General features: G+C 32.2%; 2 protein-coding genes across 2 annotated transcripts; both read left to right on the forward strand.

Annotated features, from left to right (window-relative positions):
• Positions 1-2,480: 2,480 nt before the first annotated feature.
• On the forward strand, positions 2,481-5,747 carry LOC107451102 (uncharacterized). The gene is made up of 2 exons (XM_016067095.5): positions 2,481-2,664; positions 5,275-5,747. Exons 1-2 carry the CDS (start codon positions 2,650-2,652, stop codon positions 5,599-5,601), a joined length of 342 nt encoding a protein of 113 aa, XP_015922581.2. The 5' UTR covers positions 2,481-2,649; the 3' UTR covers positions 5,602-5,747.
• Positions 5,748-13,988: 8,241 nt separating this feature from the next.
• Positions 13,989-18,018, forward strand: LOC107451095 (uncharacterized). The gene is made up of 2 exons (XM_016067085.4): positions 13,989-14,113; positions 16,974-18,018. Exons 1-2 carry the CDS (start codon positions 14,102-14,104, stop codon positions 17,766-17,768), a joined length of 807 nt encoding a protein of 268 aa, XP_015922571.3. The 5' UTR covers positions 13,989-14,101; the 3' UTR covers positions 17,769-18,018.
• The last annotated feature ends 3,892 nt before the right edge of the window (positions 18,019-21,910 follow it).

Below are 21,910 nucleotides of genomic sequence, written 5' to 3' on the forward strand. Positions count from 1 at the left end.
TTTAAGAGCTCTAGAAAGTTGAAAGGTGGTTAAAAGCTTTCATGATAGAACTCAATTGTTAATAATAAAAAGCCAGTTCATAAAAACATGGTAAAAAAAGTAAAAACAATTTAAATCACAGAAGAAACATTTTGGGAAATTTTAACTCTTAAAAAAGTGTATTTCTTTTAAAAATTTTTAATTTTGAAATTTTGCAACATTTCTTGGGTAATACTCAAGATTATCATAACTTGATGTGAATATATATATATATATATATATATATAGCCCCTTTCCCGAGGTATATACATCCATGCATTTGATAAAATGCTTGGAATGCGTATGCTGACCATCGTCTTCCTAAAACAAACAAAAAACTGGCAGCAAAATTTCTAAAAGAACTTTCATAAACTTTGCTTTCTAATTATTTGGAAAAAATTCTTTCTGTTAGAAAATCTCGGAAAAATCAGATGTTTTAGAGACAAAAAGAAAATACAAGGGTAAAAAGATTAAAAAAAACGAAAATCAGAGCATGAGGTCCTAAATGCTATCCGTAGCGTCCAGAAAGCTTTGTAAATTATAATACAGAAAAACAGAGCCGTGATGGCTCAGGTGACAGAGCTTTCACCTTTCAATGATGTGAACTTCGAATTCCGGCGATGTCTGGTCGATACGAATTCCTCATCCGACTTGTACCGACCACAGTGCTGACATAAAATATCCTCAGTATAGATAGATCATGGATTATAGTCTCCTTGCCATCAGGCTAATCGTGGGAGGTTCTTATGGTCTTCCTCTCCATGTAACACAAATGCTGGTTAGTTCCATCAAAAAGTCTTCCACGAAGGCAAATATCTCTCAGTACTGGATCCAAGAGCTCCTTTGTTTTCTGTATTGGGTTAAAAATTTCAAAGCTCCGGAGATGAATATTAGTAGTCGTAAACTCAAAAATTGGGTTGGCTGCTCAACGACCATAAAATAAAATAAAAATAGACAAAGACAATATATAGAAATAATTCTACATCAATTTGTTTGAATTACATTTTCACAAACTTAGGGCACATTTACTACTAATTCGAACCTGCATAACAATTACCTGAATAACGAGATGAATCAATCTCAACTTATTTTAAAACAATTACAAAATCCGTAGTTTGAAGAAGTTCGTGATTAATTTTAAAACGTGGGTGAGACTGAGTCATATGGTTGTTGAGTTAACCAGATAACTTACTTTCAGCAATTTCCAAAATTTATTTCAAAACCCGTCAGTAGATGGCATTTCTAACATAGATAACTATAAAACTACGTTTTCTTAAATAATCACTACTTTTAACAACCGCGAGGTGCAATCCGAGGATTCAACATGATGAGGAAGCATTGTTTTACAGTTCAGAAAAGAGCAGCGCCATCTGTCAAGAATTTTTGTAGTTAATTTTTTAAAAATAGGTTGTCGTTGAATTCCAGTTTTCTAGTTGACAAATGGTAAAAATATATAATAAGGGTGGTGTTTACAGAACATCTTGAATTCAAATTTCAGAACTTTCTCTGTGACAATCTGCAGATTGGGTCAGAGGCGAATCTTTTCTTTTCTACTCGGCTTTACCTATGAAAGTCGCAACGTATTTGCTTTTCATTTGTTTCAGTTAAAATAAAAAATAAAATAAAAAAGCAAATACTGCGTATTTTATGTTTCAGTCGCGATGGTTCAGGGGATAGAGCATTCACTTTCCCATGAGACAAACCGAGTTCGAATACCAGCGATGGCTGGTCGATACGAATTCCTCGTCCAGCTTGCACCAACCACAGTGTTGACATGAAATATCCTCAGTGGTAGACGGATCATGGATTAGAGTCCCCTTGCCGTCAGGCTAACCATGGGAGGTTCTCGTGGTCTTCCTCTCCATATAAAGCAAATGCGGTTAGTTCCATAAAAAAGTCAGTCACGAAGGCAAATATCTCTGAGTACTGGATCCAAGAGTTCCTTTGTCTTCCGTATTGGGTTCAAAATTATAAGGCTACGTAGAGGAACATTAGTAGTTGTAAACCTGAAAATTGGGTCGGCTGTTCAACGACGGTAAGTAATATAATATAATATAATATAATATAATATAATATAATATAATATAATATAATATAATATAATATAATATAATATAATATAATATAATATAATATAATATAATATAATATAATATAATATAATATAATATAATATAATATAATATAATATAATATAATATAATATACGATCAAATTTTCATCACTTTGTCGGAAAGTGTTTTTTCCCTATTGATTTGCACGTGTTTACTCCAACTAAATAATATTTGTATGTTTTTCTTTGAAAGTATTGTGCGTACATCACTTCCTTTAGCAGTAAATATTCTTCCGTATTGATTCATGAATGGAACGCACTGGAACTTTGCAACATCCTGCATCTTTGTCACACGCAAAGTTGGAACGCAACGAGTGTTTATTATTCGACAGTTCATTGTTCTTCATCAAATAATTGAAGGCATCTCGCACTAAAGGGGTGGTTTTTGGAATCAGTAAATCTGTTATCCCTGGAAAAAAGTCACGGAATAAAAATAAATTTGGGAGTATAAATTGAGATCGATATTATATTTTGTTATTGATACTTGATATTAGATCTTTTAGGAAAGAAGAATCAACATGAAGCTAACTTTAGTGAGTAACTATTTTTTTAATTATTTTCCGATATAACTATTTCTGATGAAAACATTTAATATAAAAATGGTTCTTAGATGGAATGAAAAATGTAATGCTATTTAATCATCGATTACTGCCCTGTTAAAATTTTCATTCCATTCTAAAATTATGGTAAATTTACTCTCAGCTGTCTGTCCGATTAACCGTAAAGTTTACGGTAAAGAACATTTTTTTTTCTTTACGGTTTTGAAACCATTTACAAAAAGTATGGTTATAAGACCATGAATACAAAACTATACGGTTTTTTGACCATTTACAACTAAGCATTTTTCAAAAACGTAAGATTTTCTTTATTTTTATTTAACTAGACATTTGAACTCGGCTTTTCGTAAGGTAATGGCCATAGAAGAGTGCCGGATATACGAAATTCTTCATGTGTTGAAGGGAATGGAGGAAATAGTGTGGTGTCAACAGAAGGACTCGAACCCCAGTTCGACCGGTCATGAGATTGACAGATAAGTTCGCTCGGCTATGATATGTACGCAGTTCCAAAGAGCTAAGTTGCTGTATGAGATGGTTCTAGTGGGTGCGATAAAATTCTGGTTGTTTAACCGTATTAGGTGAAAGCAGTTGATAAACAGTTTTTTTCAAGCTTAACAGTTCAATTACCAATTAATTTATGGTTATTTGACTGTTTCGATTAAGTATGATAAAATAATCATTCAATAAATTGTTATTTAACCATTTTTCTAAGAGTGTAGCATGCTATGCGCTCACGTAGTTACTTTAGAACAATCACGCTTCACTATAGAGCTTTAGTAGTACATTCCTGAATGAGCGTGTGGCTTATAATACGAGAGCTCCACATTTCTTTAGTTAAAATAATTTTAAACTGGAGGATAACTTGTTAATAAACAACTCATGGCTGGTATAGCTGCAGATAACAATTCGTTAATGATATTTACAGCAATATTACATTTTCGTATAATTTCTAAGGTAACCTTTCGAAAGAATGTATTTTCTACACTAATTTTTTAACATAATTTCGAAATTTTGTTTTAGATAAATAAATAACTATATTGATAGTTTGTTTTGATAGTAACTGATCTCAATTCTGAGAATAAAGCAAAATGCGGACGATCTAAAAAATACAAAAACTTTCCATTTTATCTCGCTCCTTTTTTTTTTTTTTAAATAGTCCGTCATTTTTGAGACACAATGTACTTTACAAAGCAGTTAGCAATATTTTATGAACAAATCATCATCGGCACGACAGTCCAGGGCATTATCTGGAATGTTTTTCCATGTCGTTCCTATTTAATTACTGTCCTTGTACAGCCGACCTAGCTTTTTGCCTTTACGGCTATTTTGCAGTCTTGTAACTTTGAGCCCAATCAAGAAGACAAGGGAACTCCTGGATCAAATATTAGGAGAAAATTGTTCGTGGAGGACTTTAAGATGCAACTAACCGGCATTTGTGCTACATAGGGAGGAAAACCACAAAAACTTCCCACTGTTAGCCTGACGGCAAGGGGACTCTAACCCATGATCCGTCTACCACTGAGGATATTTTACGTCATCATAGTTGTCTGTGTCAGCCGGTTACGAAATTCATATCGACCAACTATCGCTGGGATTCGAACCAGGTTCACCTCATTGAAAGGCCAAGCTCTATCCCCTGAGGCTCCATGGCTCAAAAATAACGTTTCCTATTTGACAGAATTTGAACAAGCGCGGGTGGAATTTCAAATAGCTCTACTTCCGGTGATGGCTGTTCGATACGAATCCACATTCGGCTTACACCGACGGCAGTGCTGACGTGAAATATCCTCAGTGGTAGACGGATCATGGGTTAGAATCCTTTTGCCGTCAAGCTAACTGTCAGAGGTTCTCGAGGTCTTCCTCTCCATGTAACGCAAATGAGGGTTAGTTCCATCAGAGAGTTCTCAACGATGCCATATTTCTCCCAATACTTGATCCAGGAGTTCCTTTGTTTTCTGGATAGGGTTCAAAATTACAAGAGTACGGATTTGAACGTTAGTAGTCGTAAACCCATGAAATTGGGTCGGCTGTTCAACGACGGTTATATATTTATAAAAAATGGATCTTCTAGGTGAAAAAATCCCGCCACACTGTGAATTTCTAAAAAAAATGTCTTTGAAATACTCAAGTTCATTAGCCATTCTAAAAAACGGATAACTCTTTATCCCAAGATGTTATTTATTGTTTAAAATTATAGTTTTGCCTCAAGTGTGAGGAACTTAAACTATAGCTTTTTATTTTCCTTGGCAATAAAGCTTCTAAAAACTCAGTCAAGTGTCATATTGTCATTGGACATTCCTTTACAAAATGCAAAGAATATATGAATCCACAACGAAACATTCTTTGGTAAAATATACAAAATTTTATAAACAATAACAGTGACATGAAAGGAAATTTTTTAGATGTGTAAATTTTAAATACGATAAACACTTATTTTTTTTTATTTTGTAAACTGCGTATTGGCAATTATTTATTTATTTACAAATAAATTACTATAAATGATACAAATAAATATTGAAAACACTTATTACAATTATATTATTTATTGACAAATTTACATTTGATTAAAATATCCTAACTTGACAGATCCTTCTTATTGTGGCCACTGTGGTTGTTGTGGCATGCAATGCAAAACCTCACAGAAAGAGAAATAGCCGTGATGAACCCAGCAAGGAAGAATCTGGTTCTGAAAAATCCACTGATGACCCAGAATGCAAGGGAGCTTCTGGTGAGAGTGAAAATAATTCAGAAAATGATGAGACAAGGGGAAGTAATGAAGGTAATAGTGAAAGTACTGGAGATGGGGAAGGTTCTTCCAGTAGTGGATGGACAGAATCAAGTGATGAAATTGGCATCGAGGTATCGAGTTCTGGAGAAGATAAAACAACTAGTAGTCCTGGTTCCTCAAAATAGAGGCAGTCATGCGAGTTGTTTATGCTCTAATATTAAAGTTATGTATAATCATATCAAAAAAGAATTAAAGTTGTTATATAATACTTAAGAATACATTTGTCTTATTATTTAAAGTGACTGATTCGAAATAAAAGTACTTTTAACAATCCTATTTTTCGAAAAAAAAAGAATTTTTTTCTCATTTAGAAGGTTTTTATTTTTATTTTTACCAATTTATTTAACATTCTTAGAAGAATGTTAAATAAACCGAATAATTTTAACATTTATTTATCAACTCGGAGAGATCCTAATAAAAAGCTTGTGTTCATTTTACAAGGTCTTAAGCTTTTACAAGGTTCTATAATGAAAATATGTGTCTTTTATAATGTGCAGTTAAGAAACTTGATTTGAAAGTTCTATTAAATAGTTTTAAATATGATTGTAAAATGATAGTAATGAAAATATGCCGCAAAATCCATCTCATAATTTTCAGTATTCATTTTTATTCGAGTTTCAAATGTTTCCCAGAATACTTCGTAGTGGCAAGAAAGAACACTAAGAAATGAAACGGTCACAGTACACTGTGGGTCAGAACACCATGATCTTTGGCCAAAAGTCAATAATTTAATTTTCAACTAAAATATGTGTAGGCAGTTTTAATATAGCCCAAATTAAATATTCATAATCATTCCAAACATTATAATTTACTTTTCGGACCGACGAGAGTACAGTGTAATGAAAAATATGTTAATTTTTTTTTTTTTTAATGTAACTTTAAAATTTTTATTTCAGAAATATATATAGGAATTTCTCCTTACTGTTACATTCTAATCAGAGTAATTAGTCTGAAATTATAGTACAATTTTTCAATTTGTTGGTTTCGTTAATACTCTTGACAAACTTACAGTTTATCTTATCATTTGACATTTTACAATGTTTGAATGACGTTCGAATTTTAGTTCCAAAAAGTTCCACGAAGTAATTAGCTAAACCTTTTGTTGTTGTCTTCTTTGATGTTTCTACCTTCCCCATTTTGCCCATATTGAAAAGGTGAACTAAATATACCGAAAAACAAAAATTATGTGTTTTTTTCTTCTTGTCTTCGCTTTATTTAATTCGCAGGAATTTTTAATATTACTTCGGAAATATAATTTGCTTTTTATTTTTAATATAAAATTACGAAAATTATTATATTTTCATTGCTATAATTAATTATTTAAACGTACTATATTATTTTTTTTAATTTTTGCTCTCCATATTTCTGTCACCATTTTAATTTTTTTGTGGATATTTCAATTTACCAGCACATTAAAACCCCTAAATAAAAAACCCCAAATTTTGAAACAAATTTTATCAAATGCTAATTTTGGCCACGAGACCTTGGATGCTGGCCTACTGTACTCTGTTGCAATTAACTATCCAGCAAAATTTTATTGGCTTAAATTAGCAGCATATTTAAAAAAGCCATAGCAAAAGCTTTTACAAATAATGCCAGAGAAAAATGCAATGCATTTGTTTCAAAATTTTACATAGTAATTTTTTAGAAACTGTCATAGACTGAAGAAATATTGAAGTTTAGTAAATAATAACAATTTTAAAAAATAATTAATTTTCTGAAAAACTGACCGAAGCCAGATACCATTCCCCCTTCGAATCGGATCAAAACTCCAAAAATTCCAACATTTTATGTATTGTTTTAAAAAAAACACTTAGAAATATTAAAATTTTGTTTCTAACTGTCAGAATTCTAACGACTTTAAAGTTATTTGGTTATCTCTTAAAATTCATAACATAATTTGGTGCTAAATAAAAATTACTGCAATACAAATTACAAAGACTATTCCTCTTTTACTTCGGTTGCTTGTATAATAAACACAATTTTTAAAAAAATACAGCAGTTTACTTGGTTTTTCAAAAATGAACAAAAAACTAAGGACATACAAATTTATTTTGACGTTCAAAGTAATTCTTGCCAGCTAACTTTAAGAAAGTCGCCCTTTCCTTTCAAAAAGTTGAAAATATTTGCTTAAAAATTTGTTAATATTATTTCTCAACGTAAGCACAATTCAAAATAAGAAACATTTCTCCGAAAGGCGATCACAGGTCAACCATTGTCAAAATGGTTGCTGTCTAATTTTTTTTTCACCCTCTTTATTTTTGATATTCACCTAAATTAGTATTGAAAACGGTCCAGTTTGAACTGTTGGTTAGAATTTCTGCTTCTTAATTAAAACAATAAAAACAAAAATATCGTTCAAATGAAGAAATTCTCGTTTATTCACAACTCAAGAAGTATTTATGGGATCTCTCTGTTGCCATAGCTCAAAAATAAACTTACCCACTTAATGCATAAAAAAATTAAAAAAGAAAAATAATAATTCTAGAAAAAAAATTATCAAACAGCAGCTGTCGCCATAGCAACGCATGTGCACTGTTTACTATTACTCTTGAACACAGTTGAAAAGTGTGATGACTTTCAAATGACTTTCACGCCATTAAACTCAAAACAACACCCATTTTGAAAAAAGGGTTAAACAAATAACTTCGTAATAATTTTTAATCTAATGATCGGATTTAAGTTGCAATCTTATTAGTTCGAGTAGCTAACCTTAGATATGCTAATTAATTTGAGATTAATTATTAACTTTTTGTTAAAAATAAAGAATTTAAGGAAGATGTAGCTTTTCTTGAAACTGTTTCTAAATACGGTCAACGCAGAAATTTACATTCTCTAGTTTTCGTGGAGAAAAAAGTCGAATGAAGAAGCGTATGAACACCGTTACTGTCACGTAGAGTTTAACCAACACCTCCTACAGTCCCGGGACAAATTATTCGACTCAATATAAGATTCTATGTGCAATATTTAATTCTCAGGTGATACTATGCAGCATTGTTGTTTTTTACGTGACTGAAACCAGTTTGCACTTGTTAATTGGTCAAATGAGACGATAGATAATATAAATTCGACGATTGGACAAATCGGACTATATATTATATAAATATAGAATATTTATCATATCAAGCATTATACGAGGGTTGCTATTTATATTTCTGGCCTAATAATGAAAAAGCAAATATGTAGGATCGAAATTGGTTTTATTGTTTTTTCAAAATATTCTCCATGATGATCAATACACTTTTGCATACGTTTGAACCAATTTTCAAAGCACTTTTTCCAGTCCGATTGAGGTAACTCCAAAACATGCGTTTTGAATGCATCAACCGCTTCTTCGGGGGTCGAAAATCGTTGTCCACGTAATTTATTTTTGATGTGTGGGAATAAGAAGAAGTCATTGGGTGCCAAATCAGGGCTGTACGGGGGATGACCCTTCAGTTCGATCTTTCGCTCCGTCAGAAATGCCTTTGTTTGAGTCGATGTGTGAGAGCTCGCATTGTCGTGATGAAGAATGATTCGCCTGTTCTTCTGCTTTTTTCGAATTTCTCCGATGACTTCTGGCAAACAAATGGTCGTGTACCATTCAGAATTGAACTTCTTGCGTTGCTCTAAAGCCACTGTTGCCACATGACCGTTAATGCTGAAGAAACAGGCAATCATTTGTTTTGATGTGCTTCTTCCTCGAACAACTTTTGTTGGTTTTGCCTCGTCTTGGAAGACCCATACAGTTGATTGCTGTTTTGTTTCCGGCTCATATGCATAGATCCATGATTCGTCACCTGTGTAGATGTTATACACAGCCTTTGATGTACCTTGAACGTATTTTTCCAACATTTCCTTGCACCAATCGACACGAGCCTTTTTTTGAGCGTTTGTCAGATTATGCGGGATCCAACGCGAACAAATTTTTTTTACGCTCAAATGTTCATGCAATATTTTATTGATGCATATTTTATCATGCAATATTTTATTGATTATACTAATGTCCAAAGACGCATCTATCTCACGGTATGTCACAGGACGATCTTGCTTTATCAGTTCACGCACAGCATCGATCTTTTCTGGCACAACAGCGGATTTTGGACGACCTGCACGGGATTCGTCCTGGATCGAACATCGACCACGATTAAATTCGTTTTACCAATTTTTTACAGTGCTGTAGGATGACGCTTTATCGCTGAATAAAGAATTAAGTTAATCGAAGCACTCTTGTCTTGACAATCCACGTCGAAAGTCATGAAAAATAATGGCACGAAAATGTTCACGATTCCATTCCATTTTTTGAAAGAGAAGAACTTTTCAATTTACTGTCAACAACACAAATGAAGCTATAATGGTAAATCGTCTGCTGAATTTATGTTTAAAAATATCAAACTTTCGATTAAAATCGTCTGCGGTCGCCTAGCAACACTTACTGTTGCCAAAAATATAAATAGCAAACCTCGTATTTGTATATTATAATAATTAGACCCAATTATTAGACACACTGTAGTGTTTTAATACTGACATGATTTGCACGAGTTTATAGGCAATACTTTAATATTTAGACATGCATGTAATGGGGTTTTTATTCAGGAGATTTTTTATATACTTCCTATTTGTATTTATTTTTAAAGTATTATCAATGTGAACCCATTGATACAGGAGCGTAAACAACTGCAAACCGGTTTCATCCGAGTAAAAACAATACAGCTGTATAATATCACATGATAATTATAATTCTACATGGAATTTTAAAGTGCGTCTAATAATACAGCCAGGAACTGTAGAGTAAGGATTGCCTGTGTACGAAAGAATTTAATAATCTGACGTAACAAACATAAACTGCGCAGTAGGGATAATGTACGGAATATGTCACTAACTTCGGGCCACTAAATTGCGCAGTGAAGAAAGAATAAGAAAGATGTTACTACGTTTATACTACTAAATGATCGAATTTCTCGTTTATGGTAACCCGTTTGGAGGCCTTAACTTTTCTAGGAAGTGTTTTTTTAATCCAAGTCTCATAATAGAATTAAGAAACTAATTTAAGTTCTTCTTAAAATCTAAATTGGTCTTTGTACTAGAAAAGAGTTTTATTGGGTATAAAAACTATACCGTCCTTATTCTAACAGTATTAGCAATAACTGTAAAGGATACATTCTTCTATTATAGTAATTGAAGTATTAAAAAAGCATCTTTAGATTTTCTGAAGAAATTTTTCAAGAAAATAGTAATTAAAAAAACAAATTACTCATTCAACTAAAACTGAATCTCAACTGAAATAAATAAATCTGATTGATTTATTTCAATTTGAAAGTTTTATTTCGTTACGAAATTAAAAACTTAAATGTTTTACGCGAAAAAGATTTTTAAATATTTGAGAACACATCGTACTTTCTAAAAACTTTAAAGAGAAATTTAATCCACGAGCACTCACTTTTCAATGTTTGAATTCAGTTTTGTGTATTGATATGAAATGTCATAGGAACTGAAAATAGAAAAAACAAAAACAAAAACGCTTAGAAAATGTATATCCATAAACATTAAAACTAAAAAATGAAAATGTAAAAGTTCTAAAGTATCAAAATCTAAAATTGTGAGAATCAAACGACAAAAATAGTCTTGAAACCATACGTTTAACGTATTAATCATGTGCAAACTCAAACTTAACGCTTTGTTGTTGTCGTATTCCATTAAAGGGGGCGTTTCCAGTGGCGCCATCCAGTGGCTTGTTTTCCAGTGGCGCCATCTATGCCCAAGAATTTGACTTCTTCCACACCCATACGTCACACTCGTTTATAGGACTGCCTCATCCATACATTCATTCTTTCATCCACAAATCGCAATTTTGACCTGAACCAGGGAGCGATTAATCTCCAATTCAGTACCCCCAGACGTTTAATTTGTTATGGGAGCATGTAGGACTTTGTAACCCGACAGATTTAACGTGCACCAGTCACCATTTATTACATGGGGAGTCATTAACTGGCTGGATTCGAACAACACCCTGACAACGGTAACAACGCCCTCCCAGCCAGGTTATCCCGTCCTGGTTTGGAAGCTTTGTTAATTTATAGATATTGCCAGAACTCTTAAACTCTGGAATGGAAAACATTTTATTCGAGCTTCTATTAATGAAATTCTGTTAATAAATTTAATATTTATCACTTTATTATATAAAAAGTAATTTCAGAATTTAAGCTGCATTTTTAGATCCGTGCCTCAGAAAGCGGAAAAAGGACTCTAGTGTTTAGCAAAAATCTTATAAACGCAAGCATCAAGATTTCTTGAAAATTCTTGTTTCTACTTATGTATAGTGATATAAATGATTGAAGCAGAAACTAGAAAAGTTACTTAAGAATAAAACGTATCAAAACATTTAATTACATAACAGGTTTGCCAATAACATTTCAAAATTAACAATTTATAAACACCAAAAGGAACATTCAAAGTTCTTTTGAAGCTGACAGTTGCTTAAGTTTTAAGTTTACAAATTTACATGAAATTCATAAAAACATATTAAGAATTTAGGAAACTTATGAAATAAGTAAATCCGAACTACTTTATACAAAAGCCATTACGTCGACGAATTTGACTGTTTAGATAAGCAGATTATTAAAAATGAAGACAATTTTTCTTCTTAAATTTTTTTTAATACTAACAAATATATGATTTCGTATTTTAAGAATTAAGTATTCTGTAAATGTGAATTTGACCATAGATCTCTTGATTACTTAAAGATCGGTTAACTCGTTCTTAGGATATTTTATCAATTTTGTGGGAATTTTTTTCCTTCACTCTCATGTTTTTTTCCTTCATCCTCTCGTTTCTTTTTCCCTGTATCCTCTCGTTTTTTCTCTTCATTCTCTAGTTTTCCTTCATTCTCCCGTTTCTTTTTTCATTTATTCTCTTGCTTTTTCCCTCTCTTACTTTAACTTTTTCTAAACGAAAGATACTGATGATACTGAGACTTTAAGTAAATTTTCTCCACAGTACAAGGACACTTTTCCGCTACAAAAACTTGTAAGAGTGAAGCGAGAAGTTTCGAAACTGCTGAAAGAGTATGAAACACAACGAGAAACACACTTCGTTTTTTCCCTTCTCGTTATTTTCCCTTCATTCTCTCGTTTTTTTCCCTGTATCCTCTCGTTTTTTCTCTTCATTCTCTAGTTTTCCTTCATTCTCTCGGTTTTTCCCTTCATTTACTTGTCTTTTCCCCTTTATTCTCTGGCTTTTTCCCTTCTTTCTCTCGTTTTTTCCCCCTTGATTCTCTCGTTTTTTCCCCCTTAATTCTCTCGTTATTTTAATTTATTCTCTTGTTTTTTACCTCCATTCTCAAACTTTTTGCGCTTCATTTTCTCGCTTTTTTACTTCATTTTCTCATTTGTCTTCCTTCATTCTCTTGTTTTTTTTTCCTTCACAGAAACGGGAGAAATCAAATCTTTTGCGTTGACTAGATTGTGAAACAGATTAATAAAGCAAATCTTTATTAAATTCTTTTAGCTTAGTAACTTTTAACAAAAGCTTAAGACTAATGAACAGACATGAACAAAAGTGAAAACTAATGTGAACATTTTTCAGTGAGAAACTAGTCCTTGTTTTAAGTAGAATTTGATCTGGAACGCCGGAAATTTTACATTACGTTAAACCACAACGTTATTTAAATTTGCAAAGATGCTACTATAATATAGACAAATTTAAAACTTTTTAAACTACTAAAAAAATCTCACTGAGTGGCCGTGATGGCCACTGATTGGATTCACGGAGAGTGGTCGCTCCAGAGAGGTTTCACTGTATTAATTCTACAAAAAAAGAATTTCTGTATAGTGAATAAAAACTGTAAATAAGCAACTCAATTTTATAAAGTGATCATTCATCATAAGCGGATGTAATAAGAATTAAAAAAAGAAAAAAAATTATATTAACTATATGGAATTTCAATTACTGTAATGAAGCTAGGAATCATAACGAATTTTGCTTTAATGAATTATTCATTATTTACACAATAAATCAATAGTTCTCCTCATTAAGAACTAATAGTGAAAAAATGAATGATTAACGATTTATGATTAATGAAAGGGTACTTAATGATGAATAATAAATTAATAGTGAATTATAAATTGATGAAGAGATTTATTCGCAATTTAACTTTGTATTTCAATACAATGATTAATAAGATTTATTTTTTCAAATGTAATAATCAATATTATAAAGATACAATGCACAATTATATTGCATGAGGAAATCTTAAGGTTCATGAAAAAAAAATTTAAAATATAAAATGAAACAGAATACAATATCTGTTTTTGTTTGCTCTTCAGGTTTGAAAACATTATTTTCAAATATCGGTGTCCATTTTGTTAACATTGTTTAATATTTCGCAATACGACTTTCAATTGAATATAATATAAAAGAAAATTTTCAATAATATAACACTGAAATCAGTTTACCATCATTACTTCCTCAATAATTATTTGCTTATTTTTTTGTTTTGAATTTGGAAACGAAAGCCGATTGTTTCCTTGCTTGTTTTTTTATTTAATAAAATATTTATGAATGAATCATTGGAGGCAAATGGAATACTCCATCAGTTAAAATAACTTTCCGACTCATTAGCTTTCCTATAATTATTCAACCACAAACATGGGATACTGGGTAAAGTATTTTAACTATTGTTTTTAACTTTTAATGCATAAGTCAATTGGTATTTTATTGCTGAAATAGTTTCTAGGTACCCAATTGAGTCAGATACCATTTCAGGTTTAAGGATAACTTTACGAACTATACTAAGGTGGTCTGCCCTTGCTCATTTGCTTCAATATTATACGAAACTATTCTGCTTATCAAAGTAAGCACCCATATTTTCTCTACACTTTTAACCATAGAGCTGTAATACAAATAGAGCAAGCCCGCTCTTATAGTTTAACACTTCTCTTCGTACTAAACGTCCCCTCAGTCACGTGTTCCCTCCCGTTTAGTGATTTTGGCGGAGAAAGGAAAGCGTTGTGTGACACTTGAGAAAAATTTTCTTTTTTGATTAAAATTGATTGTTTTGTAATTAAAGACAATGGAGGAAGGTTGTGCCGTGGTGGCCTAGGGGCTAGAGAGCTCGTCTTGCAAGGAGATGAACCGGGTTCGAATCCCAGCGACGGCAGGACTCGCACTGACCAAGGTGCTGACGTAAAATGTTCTCAGTAGTAGACGGATCAAGGGTTAGACACGCTTTGAAGTCAAGCTATATTTGCAATTATTTGTATTGCTTAATTCTTTTCTTTATCACAACGCAAAAAAAAATCAATTGTGGTTAATGTAACGTTGGTATTGAATCCATTAGTGTATTTCATTTCGATTAAGAGGTTGTTAAAAAAATGAAACTCTCATTGAATTGTCAGCAGAACTATAATATTTAAGACCTGACGAACCAGGACCATTGTGACAACCTGAATTTTTAATTTGCTGACCCTTTTTTTTACGATTATAATTTTTAATTAAATTTTCTCTAATGTTATCTGATTTATTTATTTCGATTTCTCTTGAATGAAATTCTTTTACATTTTTATGCTCAAATTTGAGCATTCGTTCTCCAGTGCTACATTTACCTCAACTGGCGAATTTTTGAACAAAAGTAATTTTCGCGAAATCTATTTCTCTATATGGTTTTTATTTTATTGAATAACCGTCGTTGAACAGTCGACCTAATTTTGAACTAATCCAGTAGTTTTGAACCTAATCCAGAAGACAAGAGAACTCCAGGATAAAGTATTGGGAGAAATTTGCCTTCGTTTAAGTCTTTTTTTGATGGAACTAACCCGCATTTGCGTTCCATAAAAAGAAATACCACGAAAACCTCCCACGGTTAGCCTGATGACAAAGGGACTCTGACCTATGATTCGTCTACCATTGAGGATATTTTTACGTCAGCTCTGTAGCCGGAGCGAGACGGGAGCGGAATTTGTTTCGACCTGCTATCGCTGGGATTTGAAACCGTTTCACCTCATTGCGAGGCTAGTGCTCTATCTCCTAAACCACCACGGCTCCTCCAATCGTCTGTAGTATTTTTACCAAATTTTATGCCATTTAAGTTCCAGTTCCCCCTGCAGATGCCTATGAGTAGGATAAATTTAATAAAAAACTCCCTGTATTGTACAAAAATACCTTTTCCCTGTTTTCATAGCATTATTTCATGTCTTTTTGTTATTTTATTTTAATCTATGTTTATTGCTTTCATCTTACATGACCATTCAGTTTTAATTTTTTCGAAATTTAAGCATATTTCTCTATTGAATATTTTATTATTTTGCTTATTTTATTGTTATTTTTTCACATGTTGCTTGATTTTTTAACATTTTGTTTACTATTTCGCTTACTTTGCTTTTCTTTTCTTTAAAAAAGTAGCTTTCATTTTTAAAATATTTTACCTATTTTTTATGTTTTTTTTAAGTCTTATTTCTTTTTTTCTTTTTTACAACTTCTTCATTGTTTTTTGTAATATTTTGCTTATTTTATGTAATTATTTTTAAGGAAAATATTTATTATTTCATAGTATCCCTACTTTTCCAATTAAAAAAAATCATTTAAGTTTTACTAATTTTTTTTTATTCCAGCAGAAAAAGCGTGAAATATAAATTGAATTAATATTCAATATTATTTTTTGCATTTTCAATTCGTGCATTTTTTTTAATTTGTTGCATCTTTTCATTTTTTTAAAATTAATTTAAAAATTTGTAAATTTAAATTCCCATAATTTTAAAATAAAAATAATTGCAATTGTTAAATGATTAAAGTGTAGATTAGTTGAAAATTCTTGATTACTCGAACATTAGAAAAACGAAGTTAGCCCTCTAAGCGTAGAAAAATTTAAACCAAAAATTCTGTTGTTCTTGTTTTTTTTTAATGTGGTCATTGTATTCTTACCCCAATTAAGGCAATGTGCTTCTTTATTTTAATTTTATATCCGTCATTGAACAGCAGACCCAATGTTGGGTTTACGACTACTAATGTTCAACTCCGTAGCCTCGTAATTTTGAACCAATCCAGAAGACAAGGAAACTCCTGGATCAGTATCCCCAGAGGAATGATTTGTTCTGGGAACATGGAGGACTTTGTGACTCGACAGATTTAACGTGCATCAGTCACCGTTTACTACACGGGAGTCTTCGGCAGACCTATGAAGTCCTGGACATGGGCCCAGTGCCCTACCAATCAGGCTATCAAGAAATTTGCTTTATGTTTTTTAAAAGGAAAAGTTCGTTATCACATCCTCGTTATTTACTTATTACAGACTTTTGACACCGTGTAGGTCAAGCGCGCATACCTGAGCTCTTCGTTGCTTTAAAACACAAGCGCATTTTATATAAATGGCGCAAAATTGTTCTTTGATAGCAACGATAAATTAATTAATATCAAAATAATTTCATACTACTACGATTGAAAACAATTTCAGAATTCCCAAACACGTAATTTAATATAATATATTTTTCTCCTTTTATAAAAAGTTGTTTGATTTTTCTTGCAGGTTTTTATTTTGCTTTTCTCCACATATGTATTAGTGGTGAATGGCAGACCTCAAAATGCAGGAGCTGGAGCAGGTTTTAATTTCGGATTTCAGATAGGAGCAAGAGCAGGTACGAATGCAGGAGCCAATGCTGGAGGCTTAGGTGGATTACTTGGAGGTTTAGGTGGAGGATTTGGAATAAATATAGGCTTCGGAGGAGGTTTTGGTGCAAGAGCTGGAGGAGGAGGAGGCGCTGGAAATGGACAAGGTGCAGGCGGAGCTTCTAATAGGCCAAATGATGAAGGAACACCTGATGAGGCACCAAATCCCGAAGGGTCATCACATGAAACAAGTAATGAAGATAAATCGGATGAACAAAGTAACCGAGGTGAACCAGATCAGCCGGACAATGAGGAATCATCCGATGAGAAGGGAGGAGAATTTGATGAACCAAATGATGATAATGTACGAGATGTAAATGATGAAGAATCATCTAATGAACCAACAGAGGAAAGGTCATCTGATGCCCCAAATGACGAAGAAACGAATCTTACTGATGATCAGACGATGAGGAATCATCCAATGAGCGAAATGATGAGGGACCATCTGATGAAAAGAATGATGAAGGGACATCTGATGCACCGAATGATGAGGAAAAGGCTGTTACTGATGAATCAAATGATGAGGAATTATCATCTAATGAGCCGAATGATGAGGGATTATATAATGAACATAATGGAGAAGGGACATCTGAGGCCCCAAATAGGGATGAAACGGGTTTTGCTGATGAATCAAATGATGGGGAAACCGGTTTAACTGATGAACCAAATGATGAAGGAATGAGTTTTACCGATATATCAAGTAATGAAGAAACGGGTCTTACTGATGAATCAAATAGTGAGGAATCATCTAATGAACCGAATAATGAAGAATCATCGGATGCCCCGAATGATGAGAAATGATGAGGACAGTCGAACATTGATCTAAATAGGTCGCATACGCAATCAAATGTGATAGAATTTAAAATATTTATTTCAATTACAATAAAACTGCTATTTCTGTTGGATATTTAAGGGCTATTTTTGAAATTTCTTTTCTCTAGAAAATACATTAAAGTTAAGATAATTTCGGATAACTGTAAGTACCATTTCAAATACATACTAATAGCGTAATCTAAGCGTGGAAGGACCCTTAGAGATGTATGGTAACATTTACGAATATTGGTTACTTTGTAATTCTCAACACCTCTAATTCCTCATTTTCCTTCCAAGCTTGCAATCGCTGTACTGAATTACTCTGTGTAAATACAAAGTGCAGTATAGTGTGGAATAGATGCTCAGTATAAATACAGAGCATCTATTCCGTAATGACCATATTTAATGTACAGTTTTAGAGTGATTGTACAGAATGATGTTAAAATAGTTTAAAAATTAGAGACAGCCAACTAATACCACACTATGAGAGGAATAAAAACGCTTTTAAAATTGGTTATTATTAGTGATCAAGATAGATTTAAGAACAACAAAAACAGTTTAATTGTCTGATAAAGTAAAAGGCGTTCCTAATACTCACTCCTCTCTGTTTCTTCAGATAATCAAACAGATTTTGATGTTTTCAATTTCGATTTCCTAAGCAGAGAGTCCTTGGATTTTGATACTGATTTTTTTTCTTCGAATAAATGTTTATTTTTGAAAAATTCCTAAAATACAGGGTAATTCAAATTTAATATAACGATTGCAAACAGCTATAACTATCTGATGAAAAATAATTTATCGATAAGATTAACATAGAATGTAGATGGAACTTCAAAATTTATCTCCGTAAGGAGCAAGCGCGAAATTGAAGCGAAATTCTGCGCATGCGTGATCTATTAGTGAAAATGGCGAGTGCAGAAAGCATTCTGCGTGTTAGAATTTAACAATTGTCATTCTTTTATCACAGTGGAGGAGACGATTTCGTCATCGTTACAATCAAGAACCTACAAATGGGAACAACATATGCAGGTGGTATAGGATTTTTGAGAGGACATTAGTGCAAAGGGAAAAGTAGCAGAAGCAGAAGAACTCAGAGAACGCATTTGCAAAGCGCTTGCGTTGGTGATTGCACGAATGCTTCAAAATGTATGGCGTGAAATGGACTACAGCCTAGATGGTGTCCGTGTGACCAAGGGAAGTCACATAAAAAATCTGTGAAGCGTGTATACAAAATTTTGGGTTCCTTTTACATTCTGTGTAAATTTGATCTATAAATTCTTTAAATAGTTATAGCCGTTTGTAATCGTCATATTCATTTTGAATTACTCTGTATATATTGCGGTCGTTGTGCATTATCCTGAATATTAAAATTTTATCATGCTCCTTACGATAAATTCCGTTAAAAATTCTCCGTTAACACTGAAATTTGAAACTTATTAACCAAAAGTTGCGTAAATTTTTATTTTCTAATTTATTAATGATAAGAAATCTAAAAATATACAAGATACATGTATTGCATATATGTATATATATATATATATATATATATATATATATATATATATATATATATATATATATATATATATATATATATATATATATATATATATATATATATATATATATATATATATATATATATATATATATATATTATTTCTAAAACACACGTATTAAAGCCACAATGCTTTTAAACAGTAAATATATCCATAAATACAAATGGCCTGTGATCAAGGAGGCCTCAAGTCAAAAATGTCCTGGGATTGAATCCCGTACAAGGCATGGATGTTCTTCCATTCTCTGTACTGTGTTCAATTATAGAAAACTTATAATCAAAAATGTAATTAAAATAGCCAAATATAGCTTTTTTTGTTTAATTATTTGGCAGGAAGCTTGACTAGTTAGAAACAAAAGCCATTAAATGATATAAAATTGTTATTTCTTGTTCCATTTGAATGCAATTTTCTGTGGTAATTACTGAATAACGTGCAATTAACATAGTTTAGATAAATAAAATTATCTTTTCAAATGCGCACGAACAGCCAACTCAAAGAGGAGATTTTTACTTCTTATGAAAAGAGTTGCATAACAACATCAACTATATCCTTCAACTCTAGAAACTCCTGTGCTGAATGATCCTGTATAAACCAGATTGCCATAAAATAAACTTACAGAAAATATCCTACAAAAAACAAACTATTGATTTTTGAAATCAAAAGTTTTTGAATCATTCACTTCCTCAAACAGAATATTCATTTGAGCAAACAGTAAATGGGAGTTAACATATACATTATTTTTAAATTTTCAGTTCCTTGTTTTATTATTTCATATTTTGCTTATTAAGTCACGAAATAATTCCTTTTTTTTTCGTTTTTAGGCAACTTTCCTTGTTCTTTCTTTGCTTTAAAACTTTCCATAAAGTTTATTTTTATGGCTTTCTTGAAAATATGATGAAACTCTGAATTTCTAAAATGATTTCGTGACAAATGGCAGTGGATATATTTCGAATTAAAAAAAGACGAATTGCGAAATAAATTAAAGTTCATTTCGAAATTGACTTAAAATGTTCGCTGACTTAAATATTTATTTCTATCGACTTAAAATGTGGGTAAGTGATGGAATTTATATTGTATTAAACATTTTTTGTTTATTTCAAATCATTTTTCTTTGTTCATAATTCTTCGCAATTTGTTCGTACTTCATCGTATTTTTGTAGTTGTAGATACACTACAATTTTTTTTAAATCTGAGATGGAATTCGACAAACGGATACCACTAACGAATTCGACAAACGGATACTTGATTCATTGCTGTTTTGTGATAAACTGGGAGAGCTGTATTAAGATCACCATACTTTTGAGTGCTGATCGTGAGCACTCGCTGTATTAAGTTCACGGTCATGGTCGCTCCTGAGTTGCCATTAGCAGTCGAGTGTATGCAGTTCAACGTTGTGTGTGATGGAGACTGAGTAGCAACAGCGCGAGGAGGTGGATAATGCCGCACTCCCAAGTAGCAAGTCAACTGTTCAATGTGGACAATCCATCGAAGTAGGCGTGTTCAAATCGAAGTGGGAGTTTCTGTCAAGGTAGGCATGTTCACATCACGTCCGGGTCACCAATGTGGGGAGAGTTGTTTTCAATAATATCAACATTCATCTATGAAAAGGTACCCCCAAGTAGAGTCGAGTTAACATGTCTTATATACCAGGGAATTGGAATTATATTTTTGTAGTGATAGATACACTACAATTTAATTATTATTTATTCTATGACTCCCGGTGGCGGAGTAGTAGTGCTTCGCGCTCTCATGCCACCGGTTCAGACTTCTGTCCTCGGACCGGGCAATCTTGACTCACCCTTTCATCCCTTCAGTATGTCGATAAAATAAATACCAAGTATACTTAAGAAGTATACCAAGAACACTCCCCGGGTTCCGCGTTCGGTTGATCACCCAACCGGAATATCTGCTTCTGCACTGCTGAGCCCAAGGTCAAGAAAACTGCGATGGGCGCAGTAGGCCTTGGCCCTCTATGGGCTGTCGTGCCACTGAGTTTAGTTTAGTTTATTTATTCCATATTATTTTAATTAATAATGATTAAATAATCTTAAACTCTAAGGTATACAAATTTTTAAATCATTTCAAACTACGTTATTATAAATGAGGAAGCTCAAAATACTTGAGAGAAATGTTATTGAAAATAAAAATTTACGTTTTCTTCATGGATAAATTCTGCTTTCGCTTAAATTTGTTTTTAATACGTCTTTTAAAATTTCTTAGTTTAAAGTGAAGTATAAATTTGCGCTTACCATTCAAAAATGTTTCATACATTTTTAAATAAAATAATAAGGACTAATAAATAATTTTTAAAAACTGCGAACTAATTTAATCTATTGAATAATGGCTCATTTTCCTCTCAGATCATTAAAATTGCACGTGACAATCTGATCATTAGATCAAAAGTTATTAAGGTTCATCTTTTTTT

The sequence above is a fragment of the Parasteatoda tepidariorum genome, chromosome 4 (assembly GCF_982258835.1).
Source record: "Parasteatoda tepidariorum strain Cologne lab strain chromosome 4, Ptep-v5.0, whole genome shotgun sequence".
Taxonomy (NCBI): Eukaryota; Metazoa; Arthropoda; class Arachnida; order Araneae; family Theridiidae; genus Parasteatoda; species Parasteatoda tepidariorum.